Genomic DNA, 24127 nt, shown 5'->3' with positions numbered 1-24127 from the left:
CTTTTTTTTTTTTTTTTAAGATTTTATTTATTTATTTATTTGACAGAGAGAGCACAAGCAGGGGGAGTGGCAGGCAAAGGGTGAGGGAGAAGCAGGCTCCACACTGAGCAGGAAGCCCGATGTGGGACTCGATCCCAGGACCCAGGGATCATGACCTGAGCCAAAGACGGATGCTTAACTGACTTAGCCACTCAGGTGCCCCTTCTTCCTGACTTCTTAATGTTGGAGTAACCCAGGTCTCAGCCTTCCATTTCTTCTCTCAATGATTGCCATCAGTCTCATAGTCTTAACTAGTATCCATAAGCTAATGATTTACAAACCTTTACTTCTGCTTCAGACTCTACAACCAAACACATTTATCCAACAGCCTATTGAACATCTCCACTTGTACATCTAAAAGATATTGCATACTTAAAATGTCAAAAACTTACCTCTTGTATCCCCTAGACCCAAACAAATTGTCTGCATCTTCCCCATCTCAGATAATGGTTGCTCAAGGTGAAGAATATCAAGTTATCCTCAAGTCCTCCCTATGTCTCACACCCCACATCAAATTGTAAAGAAATTAGATTTGCCCTACCTTCAAAATATACCTAGGATCTGACCACTTCTTACCATCTCCATTTAATCATTATACTCTGAACCACTATCAACCATCTCTCACCTGGGTTATTGTAATTATTTCCTGGCCGCTCTCTCTGCTTCTCCAATGCACCCTCTACAGTCTATTTTCAACATAGCATGATTTTATTTCTTTACTTCTTATGTATTGCCCAAGACTTCAATGTTCAATACAATGTTCAAGACCTCAATACACTATAGAGTAGCATGGGTCAAAATGGCATACTTGACTTTATATAAAATAGTCTGGTATCACTCTCTTAGAACCATTCTTGCTCTGCCTGAATTATCCAAGAACCCCCAAAACTTAATCAGGTCAAAAGCACCAGTTTGTTTTGTTTTGTTTTGTTGTTTGTTTGTTTTTCACATTTTGTGAAAAAGAACTGGAAAATTTCATAAGATAACAAGTGACCAACCATTTTTTTTAATTGCCATTGCCTCTTTTGAGTTTTCAAAGTATCACTTTTTTAAAAATAGGTGGCCCCTCAAAATCAAATGCTATCCATGTACCATTGCAATAGCCCACTGACATACAGGCTAAAAGAAATCATTCCATACCAGTCATTGGCCTGGTTTGAAGTTCCACCAGCAGTAGTGACATCCCATGGCAGTTTGCTTCTTCAGGGAGGATTCCTCCTTCTTCAAGTGACACCACTTTGAGGCTTAGTTTCACACCTAGGTTCCCAAACTTATCAAGATGACTGAGCCAAGGAAGGTCTTTCAGACTCAGCTACACACTGAGCTAGAACCATGACTGATATTGGGCATTGGACTCAGGTCCCTGTGCATACTCCCACTTCCCACATGGTAGGTTCTTCTCAGGAGTTCTTGGAAACCTTCTGATCCAGTCAATTGTCTTAGTTTGTAGGATAATTGAGAATAACACTGAACTTCAAAACTGAAAGGAGAGCAGTCTTATTTTTCCTTTCTCCCCTGAGGTTTCCTGGTAATTATGCAAATTAACCTTCTGCTATCCTCTCTTATATCAAAAGACACTTGTTATTTCTTGTGGTTTTTTTTTTTATTTTAGCCATTCTGACAGATGTAAAGTGGTATCTCACTATGGTTTTGAGTTGCATTTCTCTGATGATTAGTGATGTTGGGCATCGTTCCATGTGTCTGGTGACCATCTGTATGTCTTCTTTGGAAAAACGTCTATTCAGGTTCTCTGCCCATTTTTTAATTGGATTGTGTTCTTAGTGTTGAGTTATATAAGTTCTTTATGTATTTTGGATATTAACCCCTTATCAGATATATCATTTGCAAATATCTTTTCCCATTCATAGGTTTCCTTTTGGTTGTTTATGGTTTCTTTCACTATACAAAAGCCTTTTAGTTTGATGTAGTCTCAATAGTTTAATTTTGCTTTTGTCTCCCTTGTCTGAAGAGACATTATCTCAAAAAATGTTTCTACAGCCAGTATCAAGGAAATTGCTGCCTATGTTTTCTTCTAGGAGCTTTTATGTTTATCACATTTGGTGTGGAATCCACTTTATATTTTTATTCAACTCTCCCAAGGATTATAATGTGTAGTCATGGTTGAGAATAACTGATATGGAGTACAGATATTCTGTCTGCTTTGTTCTAGGCTCTAGATTTGCAAGGTTTGTAAATAGATGATTTATATATGATGAAACAGATTTAAAGAGTCAGTGTAGAATTAGAAATAATAGCTGTGAATTCCGTGCTGGAGAATTTCAGAACAAAGACAAAATGTGGTTATTTGTAGGACAAGATTTGAAATATGAGGTCGGGTCTGATTTCTGAGAGCTAAAAAGCAATATGGAAATTAACATAACAGTCTAGGCAGACCCAAAATGTCCAAAATCATAGCCTTGAAGCCTTTGGACTCCTCAGTGTTTAAATACTTTTTGGTCCTTATGAATTTTGTTAATGGTTTGGTTGCTTGCTTTGGTTTACTCTTTTTTCCTATATTTTGTTACTTTCAGGTAGGAATCTTCATATTCTGAGCACCCAACGTAGTGTCTGGCATATGGTAGAGGCTAAACAGTAGTTTTAGTGCTTGAGTGAATGGATAAATGAAATACAAGTAGAGATTGAATAAATTGATAAATGAAACAGTGAATGAACAAAAGTAAGCAGAGAGAGAGGCAGAGAGAGAAAGAGAGAGAGAATGAATGAAAAAAAGAATGGTATGTGACACTGGAATACTTGGGTTCCTGTTTGAACCTCATTACTTTTTAGTAGTGTGACCTTAAGCAAAATACCCATGTTCCTTGCTTCAATTTCCTTTTCTGTTAAAATAGTGTGCTATAGGGATTAAAGAGTTTATGAACATCATGCACTTGGAACAGTGCCTAGTACATAGTCAGAACTTAACAAATGTTAGTGAAGTGGAGTAATTATTTCAAACCCATGCTTGGGTCCAGAAATCTTACCAGCTATATGTCTTGGGTAAGTAAGTATCCAATAAATGATAGCTATTATTATTAGTTGTCATTATTCTAATGGAAGATACAGTCTTATTTGAGGATTTGGAGGCAAATCCAAATTTGAGAATTTGAAGTAAAATGAGGAGCATAATGATCTCTTAGAATGAAAGGAAATAATATTTGCTAGGGCATCAGATTGGCTGAAGTCTTCTAGAGTCCCCCCGGAATCAATGTTTGGTCTAGGATTTACTCACAGAGTTTACAAAGAGACTTCACTATTGGTCTGTAGAATTCCTGATTGACTAGGTCTTTATTCTGTTACCTTTTTCACCCTAACATTGCTGACTCACATAGGAAATTTCCAATGAACTATCAACTCTAGTTTTTTTTCTTATTATTTTTATGCTTATGAATGTTTTCCCTGTCTGATTTGTGTTATTTCTTTATTTTTGGTTCTATATTTCAATAGTACTACATTTCTCTTCTCACAGAATGAAATATATTTTATAAGACTTTGCCATTTTTTAGAGTCTCTCTAATCCCCCACAGAATTATTAAAGCTAGATTACTTACGTTATGATTGCAAATCTTAGTGTAACTTTTTTGATCAATCAAGGATTTAGCTCTAACCATAATATTCATAGAACTGTTTTTAAAAATGGAATGGAAGGGCATGGTGTGACCCCTTAAATGCTGATAAATTTTAAGTGTATCTGTGCCTTTAACATCTGGATTTAATTAATAATAAGATAAATTCCTACTTTCTACTCTTTGGCCTCACCTTTTCTTATTTTCTCTAAAAGATTAATAAGCCACGAGAAGTAAAATACATAAGAGAAAAAGAGATCTACTTGAAATTCCTTATGAGAGAATCAAGCACTTATGGCTTAGATATGAAACACATGGGAAAAGAGGTGTCAAAATGTACAAATCAAGTGTGGAATTATGTTCAGAGTAATATTTAAGTTATCATCTGCCATAGTGACTATAGTTAAGAATACTGTATTGTATATTTGAAATTTGCTAAGAGAGTAGATCTTAAGTGTTGTCACTACAAAAAAGAAATGGTAATTATGTGAGGTAATGGATGGGTGTTAACTACCCTATTGTGGTGATCACTTCACAATATATACATGTATCGAATTACCATGTTGTACACGATATGCTTGTGCTTACACAATGTTATATATCAAATATATCTCAATGAATCTGAGGGAAAATTATCAGCTGTCAAATATAATAGCTTCTTAAGGCAGGGGGAGGTCAACCAAGTATTCATTCTGCATAGGCAGTGTCCATCTACCTCTAAAATCTTATAATTAACATAGCTCCTAAATCCTCTGGAATACCTTGTCAAGACATAACTATCCAAGGGGAACTTAATTATTAAGTTATACTAATATAGCACTTTAAATGCCCTCTGTTCTGTACATTCAACAAGCATTATCTTACCATTTAAAAGAAATGTGAAAATTATTCATTGTTATGTTTCAGAAACTGCTGTTCTTTGATGGGGTAGAAGGGCAATGTGTAACCACTAAAATATGCTCAAAATCAGCAGTAACCGTTAAAGCATCATAAAATGCAGAATGCAAATGTGCACATTAGTAATTTAACTAGACTATTTTTTTAAAAACATGTTACAGTTTTTTAAATAAATACTAAAGCTAGAAGTAGGATGGAAAAAATATTAATGGTGAGGTCATTTTACTGAAGATTATCAAATACAAAGAGAACCATATTTCCAGTATTTACTTGATAGAAAATGGAAGACCATGTTTAAATTCCTGGCTTTATCTTTAGAAGCTGTAGGACTATGACATGGTAGGACTTCTGGGACTTCATACACTTCATTTGGTCTTACTTGTAGACTGTATATTTCTACCATTTTTTTATCTTAATATGCATTTATAATAATGGTTTCCTTAGTTTACATCAGATTTTTCTACCATAAAGATAATTCATCTATATTATGCTTTAAAATAGGGCAAAAAAGGACTCAGTTCTATTTTATATATACTTTTTATGAAAACATTTTTTTCATAAACTTTGTGCAATGAAGGCTGGAAATACTGTCTCCATATTTTATTTCTTTTTGAATCCTTACTGTTTTTCCTAAAACTCATCTTACTCATTAATGGAAACTTTCATTCATTCATTTAACGAATACATTTTTTTGTGGAAGATGCTGTTCTAAGTCACTAGAGACACAAGTAATCAAAACATTTATTCAGTTAAGAAAAGTTTATCTCATAACCATCATGTGTCAGGCATCATTCTAGGTACTTGTGATACACAAAAAGAAAACATATAAAGGTTCTTTCCCTGCTGAAGCTTATGATCTAGCAAGTTGGAGAAGGTTAGCAGATAATAAACAATAAATATAGCTAAGTAAATCATCTAGTATGTCATAAGGTGATATTGAAAAGGTAAAGTAGAGAAACACAAAAAAATCAGGAGTCTTGAGGAAACATGGAGGTAGGAACAGTTTGCCCTTTTAAATAAAGTGGTCAGGGCTGGCTTCATTGAAATAGTTGAGGTTGTTAGCCATGTGGAATACCAGTGAAGAATGTTTCAGTCAGTAGCAAAAACTAAAGCCAAGGCCGCAATGTGGAGGAGTGATTGACTTATTAGAAGAGCAGCAAGGTTGCCCATGTGGCTAAAGCAAGAGCGCAAGTGGGAGAATAGTAGGAAAGAGGGCAGGGAGGGCAGGGCTTGGAGGGGAGGGCAAGAGAGTAGGAAGTGGGAGGCTGCGGTTATTGCTTGTTATAATATTTTTGCTTTTGTACTGGGTAGGATGGAAAAGGATTGGAGTGTTCTGAGCAGAGGAATGACTTGGTCTGACTACCACGTAACAAGATTACCATGGATCATTTTGGCTCTTTTAAAAAGGAAATTAAGAGGACAAGGTTAGAAACAAAGAGACCAGTTAGAAGGTTGTTACAGTAATTCAAGGGGGAGTAGATGACCCAGACATCATGCGCGGAACAGGAAAATCCAGCTACAAATCCCAGGTGAGGATTGGTATGGAGGATGGCAAAGATCATACCAATGCCAATCACCAGGAGTAGGAGCTCGTAGATCTTGGCCTACTGCATCTTCTAGGGGTTCAGAGTTGTCAAAGAGGATTGGATACACAGATGTTCATGACACACAAAGAGGTCATGGACATGGGTCCAGTTCAGATATGTCACAAGGTAATGTTCAGTATAAGATGTCACATGCAGTATTTGGGTTAAGCTTATACTAGGGGAATTGATTAGGCAAAGAAAACATTGATCCAAGACCCAAAAAAGAACATGCCACATGTTTATCTGGTAGAGGAAACAGAAAAATCAAAGGTTGGGAGACACAAGTGGGTTTAGGGATTTTCAAGGGGACCAGTATAGCCAGAATGGAATAGACTATAGCAAAAACATGGGAGTGGGCATAGATGGGCAGATGATGTGGGTTCTTGAGATGATATGGGTTTTTTTTTAAAGATTTTATTTATTTGTCAGAGAGAGAGAGCACAAGCAGGGGGAGTGGCAGGCAGTAGAGAAACAGGCTCCCTGCTGAGCAAGGAGCCTGATAGGGGACTCCATCCCAGGACCCTGGGATCATGACCTGAGCTGAAGGCAGACACTTAACCGACGGAGCCATCCAGGTGTCCCTGATACGGGCTTTTGAGATCATTGTAAGACCTTGACTTTTACTTTTTTTTTTGTTTGTCTGCCCACTCCCATCTTTTTGCTATAGCTTAGTCCCTGCTCAGCGGGGAGTCTGCTGTTCCCTCTGCCCCTCCCCCTTGCTAGTTTTTTTTCTCTCTCTCTCTCTCTCAAATAAATAAATAAAATCTTTAAAAGAAAATAAAGATAAAATTCAAAGAGTATCACAAATAATATTTTCTCTGCCTCCATATCATAAATATGTAGGCAAAACCTAACTTTATGATAACTCATTGCATTGCCTAATAGTTGCTTATTTGTGTTACTTCTCTGCATGATGAGACTTTTCTTGATGCAGAAATGTATCAGCACATTAAAAAAAAATCCCAAAACATAATACTTTCCTCCTGGCACATAATCGGTGCTCAATACGTATTTTTTAAATGAATATATATATATACTTAAAACTCTAACATTTGAGCTTTTATTGCATTTGAAAATTAATAATTTAAATATAGTCTACAGTTTAAAATAAAACATTGACAGTCTTTATAACTTTGTGTTAGGAAATAATTTCTTGATACACCAAAAGTGCAAGGCGTAAGGGGAAAAATGATAAATTGGACTTCATTAAAAATAAAAACATTTGCATTTCAAACAGCACCATCAAGAAAGTGAAAAGATAATCCACAGACTGAGAAGAACTATTTGCAAGTCATATAACTGATAAAGTACTTGTATCCAAAATATATATTTTATGGAATTTTTATAACTCATTAATAAAAAGACAAATAACTAAATTAGAAAATGAGTAAAGAATTTGAAATAGACATTTCCCCAAAGAAGATATGTAAAAGCCAATAGGCACATGAAAAGATGCTCCACATCATTAGCTGTTAGGAAGTGCACATCAAAATCACAAAGAGATACCACTACATACACGCTAGAGTAGCTGTAATTAAGGAGGTCATGTGATGTGAGAAGCACTGGGTGTTATATGCAACTGATGAGTTACTGAACACTACATCTGAAACTAATAATGTAATATATGTTGGCTAATTGAATTTAATTAAAAATTTTTTTAAATTTTAGAAAAGCAATAACAGGTTTGGGTGAGAATATGAGAAACTTGAAGTCACATCATTGTGAGTGGGAATGTAGAGTGGTGCAGCAATTTTGGGAAATAGTACTTCAAAATGTTAACATAGAATTACCATATGATCCAGCTATTTTACTCCCAGGAATCCACCCAAGAGAATATAAAACATACATCCACACGAAGACTTGTACCCAAATGTTCATAACAGCATTATTCGCAGTAGCCAAAAGGTGAGAACAGTCTAAAATGTCTGTTACCAGATGAATATATAAATAACAGGTAGTATATCCACATGGTGGAACACTATTCAGCAATAAAAAAATCTGATAATAGCTACAGCGTGAATGAGTCTCAAAAACATTATGCTCAGTGAATAAAGCCAGTCACAAAAGGCTATCTATTTTGATTCAATTTATGTGAAAGGTACCAAATAGGCAGGTTTATTGTGGCAGAAAGTAGTTAAGTGGTATCTAGGGCTCGAGATGGGGGTCAGCTGCAAATGATTGCTAATGGGTAAGGTTTCTATTTGGGGTGATGAAAATGTTCTCCAAGTTAGATTATGTTGATAGTACACCTCTTTAGGTATAGCAAACACTATTGACATTTATACTTTAAATGGATGAATTTTATGGATACAAACTGTATCTCAACAAAGCTATTTAAAATAACCCCTGAGTTTTCTTTTAATTCAATAATTTGTCACTTCAGTTCAAATCCCACAATTTATTTTAAAGATAAGTCTACATAACAATGATTTGGAACAAAAGTATTATTTTTCTAAGATATAAATCATAGTTTTTATATGACCTTTTACTATGAAATTATGAAATATAAAGCTCACCACAAAATATACTTAAGGGGGTTTGAATAGGTGAAATGTTACACATCTTTAAGCATAAACGATTTATAAATACTTCAGAAAAAAACTGAGGTTTCAAAAATTTTCCCATGGATAGTCAAAGTAGTGTAAAGATGTTGTAATATACATCTGTTGCTAAAGGAATTAAAAAGGTTAACATTTTAAGTGTTTTATTTTAGTTGCCTGATTACTGTTTATATTTAATTAAATTTTTCTTGCCTTAAGCCTGTTAAAAATATGCAGTTTTTAAACAAGATTTTAATGGACCTCAGGTGCACAGAATTGGAATAATCATTTTTCTAATTAGAAAATTAACATGATTCAGTTGACTGAACAAATATTTGTTGAATGTGTGGTGTGTGTGTATCCAGTATATTCAGTACACACACACACACACACACACACACACACACACACACACCTACACAACATTCCTGGTACTTGTCTATACCATATAGCATGTATAAGTGTATCCTGTTGATTTACATGTTCCGAGTAAAGGCAATATGGTAAAGGTTAGATGAACTGAACTGGGAATTCAAAGTTCTGCCTTTTAATTCAAATCCACTCTGTGTGATTACCTGAGTCTCATTTTCTCTCACGTTCTTTAGGGCTTTAGAATCCGAAGTGTATTTTTTTTCCAGTTATATAAAATATTTTCTAAAACAAAAATTTGTTTTCTAGTGATTTTTATAGTTTCTAAAAATTGTCTTTTTTAAGATGACTAGAGGAAGTCTTCAATGTAAGGCGTTAGAAGTTCTCTGAAAAACAAACTGAGGGTTCTAGAGGGGAGGAGGGTAGGGGGATGGGTTAGCCTGGTGATGGGTATTAAAGAGGGCATGTTCTGCGTGGAGCACTGGGTGTTATGAACAAACAATGAATCATTGAACACTACACCAAAACAAATGATGTAATATGTGGTGATTAACATAACAATAAAAAATTGAAAAAAAAAAGAAAGAAAAAAAAGGAGAAATGGATGCATGCTTTCAAAATGTAGATGCAGTACAATTATTTTTAAATAAGCAGAATAGGAAAAACAAATTAAAAAAAAAGAAGTTCTATTAAAGCTTAAGCTTGCCTCGTTACTTGTAAGTAGTATACAGTTCAAAGATATTTGCTATTATGAAAAAAAAAAACGAACCATGTCATATCATGCCTCAGTAATACCAAATTTGGACATAACTGACTGGCAATTGGCTCTAGCCTTCTTTTTTTTCTTTTTTTTTTTAAGATCTTATTTATTTATTTGAGAGAAAGAGAGATAGAAAGTGGCAGAGGGAGAAGCAGACTCCCTATAGGGAGCCCCATGCAGGGCTCATTCCCAGGACCCCGATCACAGGACCCCAATCCCAGGACCCCGGGATCATGACCTGAGCCAAAGGCAGATGCTTAACCAGGAGCCCCTGGCTCTAGCCTTCTTCCTTAAACCAGTTCTCAATTACTGCCTAAGGATTATAAACTGGCTTTTCTCAGTTCAATGCACAGATAGTTGTGTCCTGTGTAAAGGTCCCTAGGTTTTTGCAATTTATGCCCATAAAAACTGTCTAGAAAGTTGGTTTTTCTTTAGCTTCACAGTTCCTCTACTTTGTATGTGACATTGCATGCCTCAGGGACGGGCATAACTTTGTAAAGAGTTCTGGTCCCTCAGCAAGCAGCCATCTCAGCAGTGGGAGGAATAGAGCCGCTGAAGGAGTACCTGGATCTCAGCAACATCTCCGGACGTTCCTACATATTTGCAACACCTCCTACTTGTTTTGCTAGATAATTAGATGTTCAGTGTCTGCAATATAAGAGTTCAGCAATATCTTCAAGGTATTAGGTCTGTAGATCTGGCATCTTTAGATACCATCTTAAGACTAACTCCATCTTTTCTGCTATTTTAATTTAGATTTTCCAGGCTGTTTCTCCATGTGTTGGTTATTGAACTTTTTAAACACTCCTTACCATTTGTCTGCATTCCCTTTCTATTTTCTCTCTCTCACTGCTTTTATGGTGCTTTCTGTTCTCCCTCTTTTCTCCTGCAGTCAGTTTTGCTCTAATGTGTCATTTGCATTCCTAAAAGTTATGAGCTAGGCAAAATTGCACAGTAAAAAAACACAGGGCTTGAGGAAGGATAGGAGTTTGTGTCACAATTTTACCAATGGCATAAAACAAAGAGAAAACTAATTAAAAATGTAGCACAGATTTATAGGTTAAATAGTCAAGAATTGCATAAATACTATAAATATGACTCTTTCCTTGGAAAAAGACCTGAAATTTGGGTGTTGGATGTGTTTCAGGGTTTGTGCATTATATGAAGTGGTGGAAGGAGGGGTATTTGAAATCAGGCAGAAAATGATAACACAGTTGGGGGTGGTTTGACTCAAAGCATGTGGTAAACTGAGGCGACGTTAGATGTTTGAGGAACGTGCACGTGTCTATTTTGTGTATTCCTACAAAGCTCAGTTAAGTTAGTTATAGGTTTCTGTGGTTAGCCACTGATTCTCAGGAATGAATAGTGCATAAGAAAACACAAAATTTAGAGCATAGCATAACATATAGAGCTGTCCAATCATTACGTTGTACACCTGAAACTAATGTAACATTGCTTGTCAACTGTACTTCAATGTATTGGAAAAAAGAAAACACAAAATTTATATAATATTCAAATTGTTTCTTATATCTGTTGTATTAAAACAGATTCATGTTTTCCAAACAAGCACTATAGCAAAATTAACTGTACTTTCTTTGCTTTTTCTCAACTTATTTCTTTTTTTATGTTTATCTTTTTTTAATTTGGCATTCGTTATTTGCATCTAGATTAAAGCAAAGTGCATCATCATTTTCTTATTTCAACTTAGTTGTGCCCTTTTTCTTTCTTCTTTAAATTTTATTATGTTATGTTAGTCACCATACATTACATCATTAGTTTTTGATGTAGTGTTCCATGATTCATTGTTTGTGTATAACACCCAGTGCTCCATGCAGAACGTGCCCTCTTTAATACCCATCACCAGGCTAACCCATACCCCCACGCCCGCCCCTCTAGAACCCTCAGTTTGTTTCTCAGAGTCCATAGTCTCTCATGGTTCGTCTCCCCCACGATTTCCCCCACCTTCATTTCTCTTTTTCTTTTAGTGCTGTTTCTCCGCAGTGGTTGCACTGTCTTCACCACAAAGCTTCTCCAATGTAGCTGGGCTATAGGACGTGCTTCTGAACACATGGGTCACCCTGTTTCTAGGCAGCAAGGGGGGAAATCAGTCTCAAAGTATTTAATCCTCTTAAGCCTCCTTCCTGTGGGTTGTGTGCCCTCAGGACTTTATGTTCTTAGCAATATAGAAATCAAGGCTTTTTTACGTTTCACCTTTGTTCCAGTTAGGTCAGATTCATACCGGGAATAACCTTCTTTAAAAGAAAAACGTGTAAGTTCTTTTCCTGAGTGTCATTGAAAATAAAACTTGGCAAATGCACACAGGATCTTGAATAAAAATAGAAAATATTACAGTTTCTGTCTTCTTTCGTATTACTTAGTAATAATACACTTTATATAAGTATAATATTGTTTATAATAAATTTTGAATATAGTTGATAAAATAATAGCTGCCATTTATTAAATGTTTAGGATACACCAGTGTTTTGTGTGAAGTTTATATATATATATATATATATATATATACAGCTTCCAGTTCAAATACATCTCTTAAGCTATTTGAAAATTACTGATCTACCTTTATATTTAATGTCAGTTAAGAGTTTTTCTAAAAACTTAGTTTTTCTTCAAAACTAGAGTTCTTATTTCTCACTGTGAAAGCTCTATCAGTTTCATTTCTTTAAGTTCATGAATTTTAAATTGAAGATGAAGAATATCCTAAGTGCCATTTCTTTTTTATTTCCTGCAGCGTTTGTCCAATGGCTCTATAGACTCAACTGATGAAACTAGTCAAATAGTCGAACTACAAGAATTGCTTGAAAAGCAAAACTATGAAATGGCTCAAATGAAAGAACGTTTAGCAGCCCTTTCTTCCCGAGTGGGGGAGGTGGAACAGGAAGCAGAGACAGCAAGAAAGGATCTCATTAAAACTGAAGAAATGAACACTAAGTATCAAAGGGACATCAGGGAGGTAAGTGATTCATAACACTTTCAGACATTGCTTTCCAAATGCTGCTTCTGAGAAACTGTCTCCAAATCCCCTCTAATGGCATATAATGTTTACATCTCAGAAGACCATGATTTGGGATGCATTGTATTAGTTACAAAACATGTCCACAAAGGCAAAAAAGAATTTACCTCATCAACCTTTAAATAGGTATGCAAAGAAAATTTAGTATCAAGTCACAGGGTAAAAACTTTCTGTAGTTTGTAATGAATTTTTAACATTTTTAAGCTGCTAATTTTAAATAACTTTAGACGTGGGTATGAATAATGAATTGCCACACTCTTAGCATATAGGAATACTCAAAATCACTACTTTATATTTTCCCCCTTTTATTTTGGTGTTGTGTCTGTGAGTGCGAGTGTATCTATGTAAATGTGGGAACCTTTCTTTCTCTATATCTTTGGTTCTTCCTAGACATAACATCACTTCATCTACTTAATAGAGTACTTGAAAGTTACTGCAAAAAGATACAAGGAGATGTTTTATATGTAACATCACCTAATCATCTTACCAGCTAAGGTGAAATATTTAGAATCTCACTTTTTGCTCAGTTAATTAAAAAGAAAATTATCTGTATTTGTGGAAATTTTATTTGGTAACCTCTCACCTTTTTCATTTTTATGTATTCTTTTAAATTACATATTTTTTATCTTTTCAAACACTTTTCGTATATAATTAACTAGTTGCTATTGAAGTTGAGTCTACTGCGTATATTCATTTCTTTTCTTCCCATTCCCTCTTGAGCCCATTTTACATTCTTTGCCTCTAACATCCCATTAAAACTGTTCTTACCAAAGTCATTGCTAACTTCTCTGTTGTTGAATCCTGCACTGGATCCAATTATCACTCCCCGTAGTAATTCTTCACTTGGCTAAAAGCACCCTGTACTTCTCTGATTTTCATCCGTCTTTACTTTCTACCCTCATCCCAGGCTCCTTCATTGGTTCTACTTTCTGTAGACTTGTAGTGCCTTCCCTTCTCAATCTACCTTCACTCCCCTGCTAAGTCCATGCAGTCTCATGGCTCCAAAAACCACCCACTGCCTTGAATCTCAATTTATATCTCCAGCATATCCTATATCCTGATTGCCAGATGCCTGGAAAACTAACATATTCTCAAAATTAACATATTCAGGACTGTTTTCCCATTATCCTCCCACCCCCAAGAAGCCAGACTTGTAGTCTTACACATCCAGCTGTCCCCAAGGCCATTATCCTTACTCAGATCAAAAAACCTTGGAGCTGTCCTTGGTACCTCTGTTTCACTCACACTGCATTTGATTCAGCCATAAACCTATTACTTCCAACTTCAGGATATCAAAAATGTGACCTCTTCTCGAAGTATTCATGGCTATTCCTTATTCCACACAACCATCATCTCTCACTGGATTATTCAATAGTCTCCTGGCTGGTTCTTCTCCTGCTGTTGACCCACTTCAGTCTATACTCAACCTGGCAGCCTGAGTGACTTGTTACAATGTAAGTCAGTTCAAGTTAATTTTCTGCTTCAATGGCTATGTACCCTACTTACAGTAAAATACAAGTCGTGGCCTACAAGCCATGTATGATCTCCACTACCACCTTCCTGACCTCTTCGAAATCACCTCCTACTCCTTCATTTTAGCCCATTCTGTTCAGTTAAGATGGCCTCTTAAACTAGCCACACCTATTCTGTTGCATTTTCTTTTCCCTCTTCCTTTTGCTCAAATGTTTTCTTCTCAGTCAAGTGTTCCCTAACCTTGTTATGTGCACATATACACTCTCCCTCTTCTTTCATTTTGTTTCATCTCACAGCCCTTACTGCCATCTGACACAATATGTACTATACTGATTTACTTGTTTGCAATATACCTCCCTCTCCACTGTACATAAAGATTCATAAGGGCTGGGAATTTTTGTTTTGTCTTGTTTTGTTCACTGCTTTATTCTAATCACCTACACAGCTACGGGGCATATAATAATAATAATATAATAATAGGCATTCAAAAACTCTTTGTTGAGACAATGATATTTATAAGTGTTTGGTGTAAATATCAAAAGGCACAGATGAGATTAGAATGTGTATTAAAACAATATCTACTGTCTCAGAAAAAGATGATCCATGAAGTGTGAGACGGCTTTACTACCACACAAATGATGATACTGTGCTCTCTACACCTTTATATGAATTGATCGTTCAAAGATACGTCTCTCATTTTCACTCCTTCCCACAACCCAAAGTCAGAGAATTTATAAAATAGCTGAAGGTTTGCCACTCTTCTATATCCCTGTTTGGAAACACTAAGATTTCTGGCTAGTAAAGCATCAACGCTATTTCTTGAGTTCTTGCTCTTTGTAATTTCTTCATTGTCTTAGTCCCAGAGATTTAGCTGTTTTCCTTTCATCTAGCACTCCTCTCCTACCTCCTCTCTTCATGTTTATCTAATCCAGTGTCACAGGTAGAGCCCAGGATCTCCAGCTCCCCTTTCTTATTGTTTATGTAAAAATAACCCCTTAATTCTAATAGTCTTTGGATGTAGGTGACAAAGAGCTAAGTCAGATGGAAAATATCGATCATCTGATGCCAGGTTTCTTTTATGAGGAAACTTTTCTAGTTGGTAAGGAGTTCTGCTATCACATGGAATTCTTTTAAAATATAACGAATCGTATCAGCTCTAAAAATTTTTATGTAGTTATATTTTAGAAGAGATTCATGAGAAAATATCTTTCATCATTCACCTCTAAAGGGAGGTTGCAAACAAATGTTTCAAGAGCCAGGCCGACATATAAATGTATAACACATTAGGCAGCAAACATGCAACATAGGAAGTGGTAGAGTTAATGAGACCTGGACAAGGTACCTATACTCTGCCTGCCTTTCTGGATATATCATGTGTGGTATGTGTGTATGTGTGTGAAGGACACTGTGAAGGCCAAATAGAATATTTCCAAAAAGGTTCAGGTCACAGACCACAAGGCCCTGGCTTACTGCTAGGAATTTCTTGAGGATCAACTATGAAAACTATTATGGATGCATTGCATTTAATTTCTCTAATTTCTTACATCGGTCCCATCCAGAAGGTACTTGTCATTATCCCCATTCTTCTCAAATGAGGTAAAGTGATTGTCAAAGGCACATGCACTGCCTTCCCCAGCACCCCACTTCTTCCAACCCCTCTCCCCCGCCCCGCCCCTTGCACCAGGAAGACACAGGATCAGCCCAGCTTCAAAACTTGTGTTTCTTCCGCTAGGAGCAGCTTCCAAAATCAATGAAATAGAATCATTCATCAGTGATAACACTAGTATAAAAAATGCAGCTGCACTATTAACTGCCCAAATAATCAATCTTTTGCTCTTTCTTTCCAGTAAGATGTGAAAATCATGTACTTTAAAAAGGTATCACTTAACGCTCAAAACTTCAGCCTCTGCTTTTGTTTTCCTGACTGATAATGTACTCAATAGGCGATGGGCACACAAGGTCTACTAGATTGCGTTTTTTAGTAGGAAACTAGAAAAGTGATTCTTCTTGGCTACCCCTATAGCATTGTTAACACAGTATGTATGTATTATATAAGCGATGCATATTTGTTCAATTAATTAAGGAAAAATAGGGAATAAGAAAAACTGACGAGATAATTAAAAACTGAGCTCATTTTGCTTTGCATGTGAGGACAGACTAATATATCTAAAATGAATTGTGTAAGTATATTTCATTAATGGCTTTAGAGTATATTTTTGTCATTATTCTTTGTCAAGAAATAAATCTATTTAAAATTTACTTTTGTTTGAAGTTTTGTCTTATTTGCTCCTTAAATTCACTGTGACCTATTAGAGTAGGGGGCTGGATTAACGCTAAGCATAGTCCACATATTAGAAAACGTAGATAATCTTATAGTAGGCTTAGCTCTCCACTTTTTTTTTAAGATTTTATTTATTTATTTGGCAGAGAGAGAAAGAGCACAAGCAGGGGGAGCTGCAGAGAGAGAGAGAGAGAGAAAAGCAGGCTTCCCACTGAGCTGGGAGCCCAACATGGGGCTTGATCCCAGGACCCTAGGATCATGACCTGAGCCAAAAGCAGATGCTTAACCAACTGAGCCACCGAGGCGCCCCTAGCTCTCCACTTTTTTATCAAAACAGCTACTAATTTGGTATTAGATAATAACATTTTATTAAATATATAGGTATGCAAAGAATTAGAATTTTCTATGATGTATTTAAATTATATATTGTTTTGTGAATTAAACCAGCTTATCTTTCCAACTTCCTGTTAAGAGTTCTTAAAAAATTCCTTAGTGATTAAATGAATACATATCAATTTTGTCTTTTCTATGATCTGAAATATGGAGTTATATTTTTTAGTTTACTAGATCTACGTTACTATAGAGTTATATTTATTTGATACAATAAAATCCATTTTGTACACAAACTTCAGGTCAAAAGATAATTGAATCTTTACGCTGTTTTTCTCCTTTTAGGCAGCAGTTTTTAAAGACTAGAAAAAGCTTCCTTTTTTAGAATTTCCAAGTGACATGCAGGGAAAAGATATTTTTCCGACTTGTAAATTCAAAATTTATTTTTGGCAACACAGCTTGCAGTTAAAAATTGAATCTCCCACATGAATCACTGAATCAAAAATGCAGTAGCAAAGTCTATACAATGACTTCTGCATGCAATATATGCCATAGAGTCAGATCAGCTAATTAGAGGCACAATAGTAATTAATAATAAAAAAGCAGCTATTATTTATGGAGTGTGTATTACGCATAAGACCACACAAGGCACTTAAAATTTTGTATCACAACAATGTTGTGTGGTAGAAATTAATATCCCATCCAAAACCAGAAAACAAAACAAAGAAGCAAACAAACCAAAAAAAAAAAAAAAAAAAAACCTGACAAAAGAGAAAAGGTGAGTTATAGAAAATGTAATCAACATTTTTGCATGGTAACTGAGTTAATGAATAGCAAAAACTGGGACTTGGAGCTAGTATGTGCTGCTCCAATGCTCATGTTCTCAGGAAACCTGTATATGTCTTTAACTGAATTTATTGCTATTGTAATTTAGTTAGAAGTTTATATATGTAGGCTTGATTCAGGATTTTCTTTTTGGGCTACAAAATCGACATAATGTTCCCAGAATTCTTTATGAAAATGAAATTAACAGAATACAGTACTCTGAAAGAATCCTCTAAAATGATAAACTCTATCCTCATTAGGCTAAAAAATAATATTATAGAATCAAAGAAGTCAAAATTTAAAATACAAGCTTTTTAAATAGTAGCTTTTTGTGTGTTGGCTAAAGTCTAGAGATGTATAGATAATGTTGAAAAAAATAGTCTGGGTAATTTTTGCCAAATTGATGGATTAGCTGAATTTCAGACATCTGATCTTTAATATTAATATAATAACCAAGTAATCTTTAGTTGGGTCTTGAAGGTCAGTAGACCCAGAAGAAGGTAATAAAAATGCATTCCAGGTGGAAATGAAGTCAAGAATGCATTAGTTTCTTAGGGCTCCTATAACAAATTACCACAAACTGGGTGGCTCAAAACAACAGTAATTTATTTTTTCACAGTTCTGGAAGCTCCAAGTCTGAAGTCAAGGTGTCAGCAGGGCCGTATGCCCTCTAAAGACTCTAGCAAAGAATCCTTCTTTGCCTCTTCTAGCTTCTGGTGGTTGCTGGCAATCCTTGTGTTCCTGGCTGATAGCAGTGTAACTATAGTCTGCTTCTCTCTTAACATTGGATTTTTCCTCTGTATGTCTGTGTGTCTCCAAATCTGCCTCTCCTTGTAGGAACACCAGTCACTGGATTTAAGGTCCACCCTAATCTTATATAATGCCATCTTAACTTGATTATGTCTGTAAAACCCTATTTGTAAATAAGGTCACATTCACAGGTTCTAGGTGGACATGAATTTTTTTTAGGGGGTGGGGGGTATGCTATTCATCCCAGTACATAGAGATAGAAGTGTTAAGTCATGAAGCTATTTGTTTTCCAGGCTTTGTAGCTCAGATTTTCACTGAAGAGGGGGTGAGGGGGTTGGGGGGGTTGGTGAACATATAAAGGTATTTAAGCCAAGAAGCAGTATGATCAGACTGGCATTTCGTATTTTCTCTTGGTCAGCAGGTTAGAGAATGTGGAAGTAGGAAAAAGACCAATAGCAGGTTAGGCTATTAAGTGGGGAGTTAGGGTGAAGATTTGAAGGATGATTCTAAGAAGAAAATCTGATTTGTAGGTAGGCAGGGCAGGCAAGCATGATGGGTTTCATGGTAGAAATATTGTTTTTTAATTGCTTTTAATTTTTATATATACACAATTTTTCAAAGTCAAATAATAGTAAGAGGGTACAAATCTAAATACGTACACACAAACACACACGTACATAGAGAGTGCCCACCGACTTTCCCATCTTACTTGCCTGAGAGTCTTAACTGCAATCCTTTAGCTGTTACTTGTGCTATTTTCTCTCTTATTTAAACTTAATCTGCGCCTTGCTATTATCTGAGGATTTTAGCTCTTTTATTCTCTCTCTTCCTTTCTCTCCCACCCATCCTTCCACTACAGTTACCTCAAAATCACATTTAGTATCTCCATTATGGCTATGTAAGTAATTCTCACAACTGATCCAAGTGGTGATTTCCCATGATAGTATTTCCTATTGCTGTACAGCTTTTTGTTTTTCTAAGATTTTATTAATTACTTGATACATTAACTTGCTTACTTGTTTTTAAAACTATGGCATATCTTCCCACCCACTCTACCAGATTAGTAAATTCTATAATTTCAATTCAGTTATGGTCAGTGGTCAAGCAGATAATTTATCTTCCTTTTCCTTACTTTCTTTGAATCATTCCTTTTTCTTCTGCCATCCACCTCTGGCCTGTACAGCCTTATCTAAAGCCTGCTCATTGTTTCTGCTGTAGTTGTGGGATTTACTTCTACTATCATTTTGAAAATCCAAGACAAAAAAGGTGATCAAGATCCTAAAAGGCATAAAATGTTGAGCACAGATAATGATTAAACTTTGAGAGAGGGTGGAACACCTGTTCTAAACTGAGAGCTAGAACTTAATGGTTTGTGTCTGTGGTTATTTCCAGTTGGTGGTGAGGGAAGACTGAGACATTGAGGGACTATCCATTTAAGGGCTTCTATTTATTTTGGAAGAATGGAAGAAAATTTATCTGCTCTGTGCATATAGCAGGACTGGCTCTGGGTCCTAAAGGAGAGGACCAAAAGAACTGATTAGGAAGACTCATCAAAGAAATTTGGATAGTAATACATGGAAGCCACCACCATCACATCAATTTTAGGCTCCTTATGCAAAGAAGCTCTCCACATTATCAGGAAACCACATCAGGCCCATGAAACTCACCTTTTTTTTAATTTAAATTCAATTAGTCAACATATAGAACATCATTAGTTTCAGATGTAGAATGCAGTAATTCCTTAGTTGCATATAACACCCAGTGCTCATCACATCACGTGCCCTCCTTAATGCCTGTCATCCTGTTACCTCATCTCCCTTCCCACCTCCCCTCCAACAACCCTCAGTTTCTTTCCCATAGTTAAAAGAGTCTCTCATGGTTTGTCTTCCTCTTTGATTTCTTCCCATTCCATTTTTCCCCTCCCTTCCCCTATGATCCTCTGCATTGTTTCTTATATTCCTCATATGCATGAAACTATATGATAATTGTCTTTCTCTGATTGACTTATTTCGCTCAGCATAATACCCCCAGTTCCGTCCATGTTGATGTGTATGGTAAGATTTCATCCTTTCTGTTGGCTGAGTAATATTCCATTGTATATATGCACCACATCTTCTTTATCCATTCATCTGTCGATGGACTTCTGGGCTCTTTCCATAATTTGGCTATTGTGGACTTTGGGGTGCAGGTGCCCCTTCAGATCGCTACATTTGTATCTTTGGGGTAAATACCCAGTAGTGCAATCGCTGAGTCATAGGGTAGCTCTATTTTTAGCTTTTTATTTTTTTTATTTTTAAGATTTTATTTATTTTTTAACAGAGGGAGAGACAGGGAGAGAGGGAACACAAGCAGGGAGAGTGGGAGAGGGAGAAGCAGGCTTCCCACTAAGCAGGGACCCCAATGTGGAACTCGATCCCAGGACCCTGGGATCATGACCTGAGCCGAAGGCAGACGCTTGATGACTGAGCCACCCAGGCGCCCTCTATTTTTAGCTTCTTGAGAAACCTTCATACTATTTTCCATAGTGGCTGCACCAGCTTGCATTCCCACCAACAGCGTAAGAGGGTTCCGCTTTCTCCATATCCTCACCAACATTTGTTGTTTGCTGACTTGTTAATTTTAGTCATTCTGACTGGTGTGAGGTGGTATCTCATTGTGGTTTTGATTTGGATTTCCCTGATGCCAAGTGATGTTGAGCATTTTTTTCATGTGTCTGTTGGCCATTTGTATGTCTTCTTTGGAGAAGTGTCTGTTCATGTCTTCTGCCCATTTCTTGACTGGATTGTTTGGTTTTTGGGTGTTGAGTTTGAGAAGTTCTTTATAGATCTTGGATACTAGTCCTTTATCTGATATGTCATTTGAGAATATCTTCTCCCTTTCTGCAGGTTGCCTTTTAGGTTTGTTGACTGTTTCTTTTGCTGTGCAGAAGCTTTTTATCTTGATGAAGTCCCAGTAGTTCATTTTTGCTTTTGTTTCCCTTGCTTTTGGAAACGTGTCTAACAAAAGTTGCTGTGGCTGAGGTCACAGAGGTTGCTTCCTGTGTGCTCCACTAAGATTTTGATGGATCCCTGTCTCACATTTAGGTCTTTCATCCATTTTGAGTTTATCTTTGTGTATGGTGTAAGAAAATGGTCCAGTTTCATTCTTCTACATGTGGCTGTCCAATTTTCCCGACACCATTTGTTAAAGAGACTGTCTTTTTTCCATTGGACATTCTTTCCTGCTTTGTTGAAGATTGGTTGACCATAGAGTTGAGGGTCCATTTCTGGGTTTCCTATTCTGTTCCATTGATCTATGTGTCTGTTTTTGTGCCAGTACCATACTGTCTTGATGGTTACAGCTTTGTAATAGAGCTTGAAGTCCGAAATTGTGATGCCACCAGTTTTGGTTTTCTTTTTCAACATTCCTCTGGCTATTCGGGGTTTTTTCTAGTTCCATACAAATTTTAGGATTATTTGTTCCAGCTCTGTAAAAATTTCAATGGTATTTTGATAAGGATTGCACTGAATTGTATAGATTGCTCTGGGTAGCATACACATTTTCACAATATTTATTCTTCCAACCCATGAGCATGGAATGTTTTTCCATTTTTTTGCCTCTTCCTCAATTTCTTTAATAAGTGTTCTGTAGTTTTTAGAGTACAGATCCTTTGCCTCTTTGGTTAGGTTTATTCCTACGTATCTTATGGTTTTTGGTGCAACTGTAAATGGCATCGATTCCTTAATTTCTCTTTCTTCTGTCTCATTGTTAGTGTATAGAAATGCCACTGATTTCTCTGCATTGATTTTATATCCTGCCATGTTGCTGAATTGCTGTATGAGTGCTAGCAATTTTGGGGTGAAGTCTTTGGGGTTTTCCACTTAAAGTATGTCATTTGGGAAGAGTGAGAGTTTGACTTCTTCTTTGCCAATTTGAATACATTTTATTTCTTTTTGTTGTCTGATTGCTGAGGCTCAAATTTCTAGTACTATGTTGAACAAAAGTGGTGAGGTGGGCATCCCTGTCATGTTCCTGACCTTCAGGAAAAACTCTCAGTTTTTCCATGAAGCTCACTTCTGACCACAGAGGCATGTCACTCACTTCTGACCACTATTTGGGCGTGTCATGGCAGAACACTCGTTTCAACTTGTCGACCTCTCTTAAAGCACGCGTGTGTGTATGTGCATGTGTGCAAACACACAGGTTCACATGGCCAAGCCCTCGTGGCTCTGGAAACTCTGTGCCCTCTTCCCAAAAGCCATTTGACCCTAGGAGAAGTCCAGACTGGCCAAACTACAAAGAGCTTGTGGACCTTGGGGACACCCCAGAATGAGGATTGCTGCTGGAAACAAGGAGTGTGGCCACGCCATTCCTGGGGGTCCCAAGCAATTCCCTTTTGCCCCAGGGCCAAGGTCCCCTTCCAGGCAGGGGGCAGGTGGCCTCGGGCTTCGGCCACTTGCCTACTGCCGGCTCCTGGGCTCTGGGGGCCCCACAGAGACCTGCCTCCCCTGGTTCGCTCTTCTACAAACACTGGATCTGCTGGGACTAGGGGCTGGGGCAGAGAGAAGGGCCCGCCTCAGCACCCTCCCAGCAAGTGTATTGTGTACAGAGGGGAAGTGTGTGCGGGAGCGGGGTGCACGCCGGCTTAGTAACGTGGCTGAAGCCTCTGCACTTCCCCATTCTCAGATAAGAGATTGATTTATTATTTCTGAATAACTTCTTGGGGTAGAAACCAAATTTCTTTTGACATATTACATATATATGTACACACTCCTGTGAAATATTATGTACTTTGAGGGGGATCTATTTATGTTCCATTGGGAGTTTCTCTTTTCTCTCAGGAATCTTACCCTGCTGCTTTGTGTATTTGGTCAGATTCCTGACAAATGTTTTGTTTTCTGTTTAGTAAAGGTGCTTTTTCTGGGATGTACTAAAAAAAAATTAATATCTTTTTTAAAAAGTAGGTTATCCACCTACTAATAAATTTTCATGTAAGCTGTTAGGAAGATAAGATTATCTCCATATTATCTTTGAATTTAGATGGTTTAAAAATTATTGTTTAGAATATCATTAATGCCAAGGTTTTCTCCATTTGAACTGATAGTTTATTTTTCCCTAGAGTTTTGTGTTCATTGAGTTCTTTAAATTCTTTTTTTATTTAGAATATATATGACAAGGAAAACGGTTAAGTTCCAAAGTCAGTTGGTCGATTCATTTGTGAATATGACGCAAATTTACTTTTTTTTTTGGCCTCTTTTTTTAACTGTTGAGTTACTTTTACTTATATCTGAAGTTGAAAATACTGATGATATTGGTTATCCTTAAAGATTGCTATGCATTTTGGAACAGTAGCCACCATTTCACCTTTATGGTTTACAACTCTACCCATAATTGTACTTATCTTTACTATATAACAAGCTAATTTAGCTGTCACTTCTTTTCTAAGAATGCCAGTTCTACAATAGGTAGTTTCATGTACTCCACTGCATTCTCAGAGAGGTAAACTTCATTAACCCAAGATGTAAGAATTCTGACGATAAATTGGGGAAATTCACAAGAAATCTTGCATACCTTCCTTGAAAAGAAAGGAATGAATATTACTTCAAAAAAACAATAGCTTTTAAATCTTACTATTTTGTTTAAATAACAAGACAGTACATTAAACTATCTGAGAATCTGATTTTAATTAATTTCTTATTTTAATTGT

The 24127-nt window shown here is 36.4% G+C and overlaps 1 protein-coding gene across 9 annotated transcripts in view; it reads left to right on the top strand.

The window, feature by feature from the left end:
* The window catches only part of PPFIA2 (PPFI scaffold protein A2), a 462519-nt gene that overhangs the window by 333505 nt on the left and 104887 nt on the right, over window positions 1–24127 (top strand). For all 9 annotated transcript variants that reach the window (XM_088025652.1, XM_028105432.1, XM_088025651.1 and 6 more), the window contains one exon: window positions 12501–12722. In XM_088025652.1, coding sequence (XP_087881778.1) covers window positions 12501–12722 — 222 coding nt within the window. The remainder of the gene's footprint in view (window positions 1–12500; window positions 12723–24127) is intronic.

The sequence above is a fragment of the Eumetopias jubatus genome, unplaced genomic scaffold (assembly GCF_037043125.1).
Source record: "Eumetopias jubatus isolate StellerSeaLion01/CBP00866 unplaced genomic scaffold, mEumJub1_p1.0 scaffold_8, whole genome shotgun sequence".
Lineage (NCBI taxonomy): Eukaryota > Metazoa > Chordata > Mammalia > Carnivora > Otariidae > Eumetopias > Eumetopias jubatus.
This window is presented reverse-complemented; position numbering and strand designations above follow the sequence as displayed.